Genomic DNA, 9,658 nt, shown 5'->3' with positions numbered 1-9,658 from the left:
GAGCGCTGCGCAGGGATGTTTGAGGGGGTGGGGCCGGGAGCACTAGGATTTGAGTGTAGGGGAGGGGGGTGATGTCTAGGTCTGAGGGGAGAAGTAAGAGCTCTGGACAGAGAAGGGTCCTCTCCCTAGGACAGAAAAGCCTGGAGCACTGGGATTGGGCATGGCCTGAGACCTCTTGGACAGCGGGTCATATGGCCTCCCTGAGTTTAAGTGCAGGGCCCACATCTAGGAGGCTGGGCCGAGGGGTGAGATCTGAGACAGAGGCACAGAGCTAGACCTCTGTCCGCCTGAGCCTGGAGACTGGGACTGGAGGTGAGGTGGGTTGTCTGGGGACCCAAGTAGAGGGTCTGGAGTCCCACTCAGGTCGCTGGAGGGGCCAAGTGTGGGACCACAGACTGGAAGGCTGGGAGGGGGTCAGAGGGGGTGATGAGCTTATCAAGCTTAGGAAAGCAGAGTTTTCCCTGAGCGCTGAGATGCAAGTGCTGGGTTGGCTGCATCCAAGGCTTGCAGAACAGAGTCCCGCGTGAAGGAGTCTGACGGGACTCAACCTTACCTGAAGGGTGGCCTGCCTGAAGGGTTGCACAGCTCTGCCCTGAGCTGGGGCGGGGGGTGGCAGGGGGTCAGAGCTCTGTCCTGGAAGTCTCAGGGGGCTCCATCCCTGCCCCTGCCTGTCCCCCAGCAGCGAGCAGATCAGCCGGCGGCAGTCTCAGGTGGACCGCCTGTACGTGGCACTCAAGGAGCTGGGCGAGGAACGTCGGGTGGGCCTGGAGCAGCAGTACTGGCTGTACCAGCTCAGCCGCCAGGTGGACGAGCTCGAGCACTGGATCGCAGAGAAGGAGGTGGTAGCTGGCTCACCTGAGCTCGGCCAGGACTTTGAGCACGTCACGGTGAGCAGCATTAGGAAGGAGCAATGATCCAGTGGCCGCTGTGTCTGCTACTAAGGTTCTCTGGGCCTCAGTTTCCCCATCCATCATAGGAGAATTGTAATAGCACCACCGCATGGCTCTGTTGAGACACAGATGGATTAATATAACGTGAAGCCCTTAGGACAGTACCGAGCACACACAGGGCCTAACACAGTGTTAGCTATTATTGTCGTTACTATTATCGCTACAGAATGAGCGCTCAGTAAGTGTTGGGTATTTTTTGTTGATTGTCATCATCAGTGTTGTTACTGTTCTCACCTGCCACAAGATGGTGGGCTGGAGGGGGCTGGCGTGTACGGCACCTTTGCCCACGCCGGGGCCCCCATTTCCTGGTGGCAGGTGCTGCAGGAGAAATTCTCGGAGTTCGCCAGTGAGACCGGCACGGCAGGGCGGGAGCGGCTGGCGGCAGTGAACCAGATGGTGGACGAGCTGATCGAGGGCGGCCACACGGCGGCGGCCACCATGGCTGAGTGGAAGGACGGGCTGAACGAGGCCTGGGCCGAGCTTCTGGAGCTAATGGGCACACGGGCCCAGCTGCTGGCCGCCTCTCGGGAGCTGCACAAGTTCTTCAGCGATGCCCGAGAGCTTCAAGGACAGATCGAGGAGAAGCGGAGGCGACTGCCTCGCCTGACCACCCCGCCTGAGCCGAGGCCCAGCGCCGGCTCCATGCAGCGGACCCTGCGCGCCTTTGAGCATGACCTGCAGCTCCTCGTGTCCCAGGTGGGGAGCTGGCGGCCAGGAGGGACAGGTGGGAGGGCCTGGACAGTGTGACCAAGGGATGGGAGCAGCAGAGCAGGCGAAAATCAGGCTGTGGACCACGTTGAAATTAGATGGTGGGATAGATAGAAAACAGACCATGGAACAGGGAGAAATCACATGATGCGGCAGGTGGAAAACGGACTGATGGCCTGCTGCATAGACTCAGACAGTGACGGAAGAAAAGTGGTATAGCATGCCCGATAGAAATTAGACAGTGTTTCCAGTGGAGATTGGGCAGGGGTTCTCCTAGAAACTGTTACCCAAATCCAGATGGAGAGTCTAAAAGGAATTGCGAGGGCATTGAGAGAAATTTGGCTGTGGGGCAGATAGAAATTAGGCAGCAGGCCTCTGACAGAAATCACATGATCTTCCTTGAAGAAATTTGGTGGGTTTGGATTTAATGAACGGAAATCAGAGCTAATGGGAATCAGGCAGTGGGTCTGACAGGAATTAGGAGGTGGATCTGAGACATCAGATGGAAATGAAGCTGTGGGCCTAATAGGACTCAAGCAGTAGAACCGAAGGAAATTGGGTTGCAGGTCTAATGGAAGGTAGGAATCGGACAATTATTGTATATGCATCGTACAGATGACTGTTAGAAATCAGGCAGAGAGACTGATAGTGACTACATGGTGGGTCTGATACAAGTATGGTGGTCCCGCCGAAAGAAATCAGGTGGTTGAGCTCATGGAGAGTGAGCAGTGGGTCTAACACACACAGCAGAACCAACGGAAATTGGGCAGGAGACCTGATAGTAATTGGATAGCGATTCTGAAGGAAATTGGGTAGTAGGGAGTGGGTCTGAAAAAAAATTGAGTGGAAAATATTGGACAGCATGTCTAGTAGATGTCAGGGTGGAGGAAGGGTTTCCTGAAAGAAACAAGATAGAGGTGGGCCTGAAAAAATGAGGTGGCAGACCCAATAGAAATAGAGCTCTCAGACTAAAAGAAATCAGATAGTAGACTGAAAGAAACCTGATGGTAGGTGTAAAAGAAGTCAGAACGCAGGTAAGTCAAAGAAACATCAGGCAGCAGACATGAGAGAAATATGGTAGTGGGTTTAAAAGAAGTCAGAAAGTGGGAAAGTCAAGAAGAAATCAGGCAGCGGATAGGAATGAAACCCAGTTGGAATCTCAAGGGTGCAGGCTCCTTACTTCTTTAGGCTCTGCACCCAGCCAGCAGATGGGGGAAAGAGAGGGTGGAGCCTGGACCCCGTGGAGGGCCGGTGCTCGACCTGGCATGCCCCTCAGGTACGGCAGCTCCAGGAGGGGGCAGCCCAGCTGAGGACGGTGTACGCGGGCGAGTACGCGGAGGCCATCGCCAACCGGGAGCAGGAGGTGCTGCTGGGCTGGAAGGAGCTGCTGGCAGCCTGCGAGGATGCCCGCCTGCACGTGAGCTCCACGGCCGACGCCCTGCGATTCCACAGCCAGGCCCGTGACCTGCTCTCCTGGATGGATGGCATCGCCGGCCAGATTGGGGCAGCTGACAAGCCCAGGTGCCCCTCATCCCACCTCGGGCTTCTTACCTGCCTTTGGGCAGCAACCCCCAGCCCATCAGCAGTCCCCTTCCCATAAAAAAAAAATCACAATAGCCAATACCTGTGTAGCACCTCTGCCTACCATGCACTGTTCTACATGCTTCTTGTGTTTTAAGACCCCTTGTCAGGCCTGGCATTGGGGCTCAGGGCACAGTGCATCCTCCTGCCTTTGTGGAGGGATCGAAGCATGGGATGGGCTGACTCAAGATAGGGACAGGGAGGTGTACTGGAGGCTTAACCTAGTAGGCACTGATTTATTGCTCACATAACAGTTCGATATAAGTATCCAGCAGAAGCCTGTCCCACGGTGATTGGGAGCCAGTGTTCTTCCATCATCAGCCCTGGGGTGATTTGCTGGACCTTCTGCATCCAGCTACAGATGAGAAAAAGAAAGCGGGAGGATACTGTGGGAGCTTTTAGGGATTAAACCTGCACTCACGTTCTGTTGGCTCAGTGGTCCCAACCTATCTGCCAGGGAGGCTGGGAAGTGTTAGCCCAGCAGTGTGTCCAGGGAAACAAGGGCCTGGAGAGTGGTGGATACACAACATTGTTTTTGTGAACTGTGGGCCCTTGAGCCTGCATTCGTTTACTCAGCAAATATTTATTGATGCCTACTGTATGCCAGATGGTGAGCAAGGTCCAGCCCCTGCCCTGATGCAGCTTACATTCTGAGGGAGGAAGCAGGCAACAGATAAGTAAATAAACAAACACGTAATGTTATTTCAGAGAGTAATAAAAGAAAAATGGAGCAAGGTAAGGGGACCTGAGTGAAGTGATCGTGAGTTGGGTAAAGTTCTGGGGGGAAGGGTCTTCCAGGTGGAGGGATCAGCAAGTGCAAAGGCCCTGAAGTAGGCTGTCGTTAAACATGTTTCAGCAAAGGCTAGGTGGTCCTTGTGGCTGGATGGAGTGAGGGGGGAGAGTGGGGAATGGTAGGAAATGACGTCAGAGGGGCAATAGGGCATGGTGAGGAGTTTCCCTTTGCTTGGAGTGAGATGGGAGCCATGGGGGAGCTTAGGGCAGGGGAATGATGTGATGTGATATACATTTGAGAAAGATCACTCCAGGTACCTGTGACAGATAGATGATGGAGAGCCAGGGTGGAAGCAGGTAGGCCAGTCAGGAGGCTGCCGCCATCATCCAAGTGAGAGGTGATGTTGGCTTGGCCCAGTGTGGCCGTTGAAGAAATGTGGCAGCATGATTGATTTTAGGAATTGAAAAAAATCTTTTCATTATGGAAAATTTCAACTCTACACAGATGTAGCAGTAACACATAGGGAACCCACGTGTGTACAGTGAACACCTGGCCCATCTTCATCTATACACTCCCCCACGTCCCCTCCACGCTTGACAGAGTTATTTTAAAACAAATCTCAGATTTCGTATCATTTCACAGAGTATGTTTTCAAGTTATAAATGTCCAGTCTTGACTGATGGATTAGCTTAAGGGGCTGAGGTAAAAAGAGGAGTCCCGGATGAATGATGGGTGAACTTACTGAGGTAGACATCTTCGGGGAGGGCACATTTGGGAGATAGGGGAGAATCAGGGAGATTGTTCGAGGCATACTAAGTCTTAGGTAGGAATCATTACGATGTGGGACCATCAGAAATAAATTTGGACATATTAAGTCTTTTTTTTTTTTTTTCCTGCATCGTGTGGCTTGTGGGATCCTAGTTCCCTAACCAGGGATCGAACCCAGGCCCTCATCAGTGAAAGCGTGGAGTCCTAACCACTGGACCACCAGAGAAGTCCCTGGACATATTAAGACTTACAAAGCTACACTTGTTGACTGACAGAACCTTCAGAAATTTGGAATTTGCTTTGACCGTATAACAGCTTAGAACGGCACTGTCCAATAGTTATACAATGCAGGCCACAGATGTGAGCCACATATATAACTTAAGATTTTCTTGGGCTTCCCTGGTGGCGCAGTGGTTGAGAGTCCGCCTGCCGATGCGGGTGACACGGGTTCGTGCCCCTTACCCAAAAAAAAAAAAAAAAAAAAAAAGATTTTCTTGTAACCACATTAGAAAAAGTAAAGAGAAGCAAGTGAAAATTAATTTTAGTAATTCATTTTATTTAACCCATTATACCCCAAATATTGTTACTTCAACATGTAGTCAAAATTATTGAGGTAATTTTACCTTCTTCTTTATACTAAATCTTCAAAATATGGTGTCTGCTGTACACTTGAACACATCTCAAGTCAGACCAGCCACATTTCAAGTGTTCACCTACCACACATGTCTAGTGGTTACCATATGGGACAGCGCAGACTTAGGTTAGAATCATTGGCTAGTGGAAGCTTCAGAAGTATAGCTTTAGAAAATTAGAAAAATTGGATCTTGAAATTCTAGGTTGGAATCACCAAAGTGGGACATTTTAGCCCTCTGGGAAAGTTGGAATCAGTGAAGAAGATTGGCCCTTCAGAACTTGATCATGGGAGGGGGGTGTCCCAAGGTGGTGTGGAATCCCAGCCTCAGGGATTTGGGCTCATCAGGAGCTGCATACGCGGAGGGGTGGGGGAGGTTGAGGGAGGCGGCCCATGGCTCAGATTCCTACCCACCACCCACTGTAGGGACGTGTCATCGGTGGAGGTGCTCATGAACTACCACCAGGGCCTGAAGACTGAGCTGGAGGCACGGGTGCCCGAGCTGACAGCCTGCCAGGAGCTGGGGCGCTCTCTGCTGCTCAACAAGAGTGCCGTGGCTGATGAGGTGGGAGGGAAGCAGGGGTCTCCCTCTGCCATCTGTGCCCATCGGGGTGGGAGCCACCCCTGACGCCTCTCCCTACCCACCCGCCACTCCCAGATCCAGGCACAGCTGGACAAGCTGGGAACCAGGAAGGAGGAGGTGTCGGACAAGTGGGACCGCCATTGGGAGTGGCTGCAGCAGAGTGAGTGGGGCCCCAGACACACATGGCTCAAGGACACAGGGATATGCCCCGGCGTGTCAGGAAAAGCCCAGAGGGTGACAGTCATGCTTTGCACACCGCATGGGTCCTCAGCAGCAAACATGAAGGCCTGGGAGGGTGGACAAGGGGGCTGCCCTATCATTGACTCCCTGATGGCAGACACCTAGGGGAGAAGCTGGTGCCCTCGGAAATAGCCCCCGCCTCTCTCCTTCCTGCAGAGCCCAGAGCGGTCAGGGCTGGGAAACCAGAGGGGGTGTGGAAGGCCAGAAAAAATAGCCAGTGCCCCTGTGAAGGGCCCACAGGTGCCCCCAGCACCCTTACCCCAAATGTCTCTCCTCAGTGCTGGAAGTGCACCAGTTTGCCCAGGAGGCAGTGGTGGCTGATGCCTGGCTGACGGCCCAGGAGCCGCTCCTGCAGAGCCGGGAGCTGGGGAGCAGCGTGGACGAGGTGGAGCAGCTTATCCGGCGACACGAGGCCTTCCGCAAAGCGGCTGCGGCCTGGGAAGAAAGGTTCAGCTCTCTACGGCGCCTGACCACGGTCAGCACCCCATTTCCTGCCCCAGCGCCCCTCCCACGGCTCCACACCCATCTCTCTGTATGAGACAAACACACGGGCTCAGCGCTGTGTTGAGTGAGAGCCGGGACACACCCTCATTGGGCTCCCAGTCCTGGGGGGGACGGGGGTGGGGGGAGAGGGTTGAAGGGGGTGGGGGACAGACCTGTCACCTGTCACCAATGACAGTCCAGGGACAGGATGGGGGAAGCACAGGGGGACATGAGAGCCCAGAAACACTTGTCTTGGCCTGGGGGAGTCTGATCTGAGACTTGAAAAATGAGGAGAAGAGACCATTGTAATTAAAAGTCTTAAGGTCTGGAAGGAAGGAGGCAATGGGGGGGGCGGGCAGAAAGGCACCTAGAGAAAGTGATGATTTAGCCAGTTCTTAAAGGAACCCTAGGTGTTTGCAGGAGAAGATAGGAATTAAGCTCCTGGCAGAGACAGGCCTGGACAACCTTGCTTTTTCACTAATAACTAATAAACTAGGTGGTGAGGCAGACGACCCAGAGCCACCTTCCCAGGCCCCGACCCCACCCCGCCTTTCCGCCTGAGCCTGGCCCCTCTGTCCCCAGATCGAGAAACTCAAGGCAGAACAGAGCAAGCAGCCACCCACCCCCCTACTGGGTCGCAAGTTCTTTGGAGACCCTACGGAACTGGCGGCCAAGGCTGCGCCCCTGCTGCGACCAGGGGGCTATGAGAGGGGCTTGGAGCCCCTGGCCCGCCGGGCCTCGGACACGCTCTCGGCCGAGGTGCGGACCCGGGTGGGGTACGTGCGCCAGGAGCTCAAGCCGGAGCGCCTCCAGCCGCGCATCGACCGGCTGCCGGAGGTCCCGGCGAGGGTGGAGCCCACGGCCCTGCCGGCTGCACCAGAGGACGCCGCGGAGACCCCTGGGGCCCCCGCGGCAGCGGAGCAGGTCCGGCCGCGGCCAGAGCGCCAGGAGTCCGCTGATCGCGCGGAGGAGCTGCCCAGGAGGCGGCGGCAGGAGCGGCAGGAATCGGCCGAGCAATCTGAGGAGGCTGCGCGGAGGCGGCGGCCAGAGCGGCCGGAGTCAACGGAACATGAGGTGGCACACAGCCTTACCCTGGGCCGCTACGAGCAGATGGAGAGGCGGCGCGAGCGGCGGGAGCGGCGGTTGGAGCGGCAGGAGTCCAGCGAACAGGAGATGCCCACCAGAGGAGACCTGGCCAAGGGGTGAGGCCCCATGTGCCCAGGGAGTGGAGGAAGGGGGACACGGAGAACTCCTGGAGCCACACAGGCCCAGCGGAGAGCGCTTCCGGGCTCAGAACTGCCTAGGGAGGGAGATACATTTGTGGCACCCATTCTGTAGAGATGTAAACTGAGGCTGGAAGAGGTTGGGAGTCGTTCCCACTATCCCACAGTGGCAGTGGCTTCCTCCAGGTGCAGGTTCTCTGCTACTGAGTTTCTGACCCCTGCATCAAATCCCCTGGATGACCCTGGGCAGGGATTTTATTCTCTCTGCATCTCAGTTTCTCCACTGGGCTAATGGTGGAACCATCACCTCCCTGATTGGAGTTAAGACCCTTTATCACAGTCTCTCTCAACCTCATAAACTGGGTGCTGTAATCATATCCATTTTATGGATGGAGCAACTGAGGCTCACAGAGGGCAAGTCACTCAGCTTGGGTGAAGCATGTCCGGAACCCAGGCCTTTCAGAATCCTGACTGTCTTGTGCACATCACTTCAACCAGCTGTGTCCCCAGAAAGAGGCCTTTGGTCAAATGCGTTTCAGTGACAATGACTTCCTGACCCCTTTTAATTTTGTATTTCGTGAACATTGGCTGAGTGCCCACTCTGTGTGTGCTATGTGCTGGGGAGAGCAATGACCCAACCAGCTCCAGCCCTGCTTTCATGGGGCTCACAGTCCAGTGGGGGAAACAGACTTGTCACCAGAGAGTGTGACCCAGAATGATCAGGGCTGGGATGGCGGAAGTCCAGGGAGCTTGAAAGCTTAGGGGGTGGGTGGAAAAAGGCAACAGTATGTTCAAAGGCTTGAAGGCACCAGTTTGCATTTTGGTCTCTGTGTTGCTTAAAACTCAAGAGGGGAGAGAGGTTCCATCTTCCATTTGGCAGACATGTGCTGAGCACCTGTGGTGTGTAAGGCAGACATCTGAGACAGGCAGCTGCAGAAGTGGACAGGGACCTGGCATCTCAGGCTAAGAGGTTGAGGCTCCTCTGGCCAGCCAGGCTGGTCTCTGGGAGAAGGCATCCCAGTTCCATTGGGTCTTTCTGTGCCCACCTCCCCACCCCCAGGAAGGCCACCCTGGCTGACATTGTGGAGCAGCTGCAGGAGAAGGAGGCAGGCCCAGGGCTCCCTGTTGGGGTAAGTTGAGCCTCGGTGTGGGTGGGGGTATGGGGGCCCCTCACCTCAGAACCGGAGTCAGAATCCCAAAAACACCAGTGCTTAGCCCTGCCCCCCTATCCGAACCCTGCACAGGCTCTCAGGGGATGGAGAGGGCTCCCAGATGCCTCCCACAATCTGAAATTTTCTCCCTTAGAAAGATGAGGCCACCGACCTAAGAGACTCCTACCGCCCTACACACACACACACACACACACACACACACACACACACAAAGTAGACTCCAGACTCTTCCCACATCTGTCCTGGACTTTTTCTCTAGCCCAATGGGGGTCTCAAATTTTCTTACTGACAGCCGTATGCACACAGGAGGCCCCAGATTCCTCCTACAAAGATGCTGGGACATCTACCTGCCTGCACCCCCTACCTCCATAGGTCTAACTCCCTTCCCCCTAAGATAGAGAGGGATTCCAAACGTAGGCGTCCTGACAGACCCACTCCCAAGACCGGGGGAGCCCTTAAGAGTTGGGCCTCCAACCCTGAGATCCTCCCATACTCGCCTTCAAGACAGATTGCCCTGCAGACAGATGGGACCCCCAGACCTGTGAGTTCCCCCAGACAGATGGCTCCCACACCCCACTATGGACAT

General features: G+C 55.1%; 1 protein-coding gene across 1 annotated transcript in view; it reads left to right on the top strand.

Annotated features, from left to right (window-relative positions):
* Positions 1-9,658, top strand: part of SPTBN4 (spectrin beta, non-erythrocytic 4) — a 69,414-nt gene that overhangs the window by 56,426 nt on the left and 3,330 nt on the right. The window contains 9 exon segments of the mRNA XM_024768302.1: positions 680-887; positions 1,266-1,646; positions 2,935-3,179; positions 5,798-5,936; positions 6,030-6,114; positions 6,473-6,669; positions 7,260-7,879; positions 8,961-9,030; positions 9,577-9,648. Of these exon segments, the coding sequence (XP_024624070.1) occupies positions 680-887; positions 1,266-1,646; positions 2,935-3,179; positions 5,798-5,936; positions 6,030-6,114; positions 6,473-6,669; positions 7,260-7,879; positions 8,961-9,030; positions 9,577-9,648 (2,017 nt within the window).

This window comes from Neophocaena asiaeorientalis, unplaced genomic scaffold (genome assembly GCF_003031525.2).
Source record: "Neophocaena asiaeorientalis asiaeorientalis breed wild unplaced genomic scaffold, Neophocaena_asiaeorientalis_V1.1 scaffold629, whole genome shotgun sequence".
NCBI lineage: Eukaryota > Metazoa > Chordata > Mammalia > Artiodactyla > Phocoenidae > Neophocaena > Neophocaena asiaeorientalis.
This window is presented reverse-complemented; position numbering and strand designations above follow the sequence as displayed.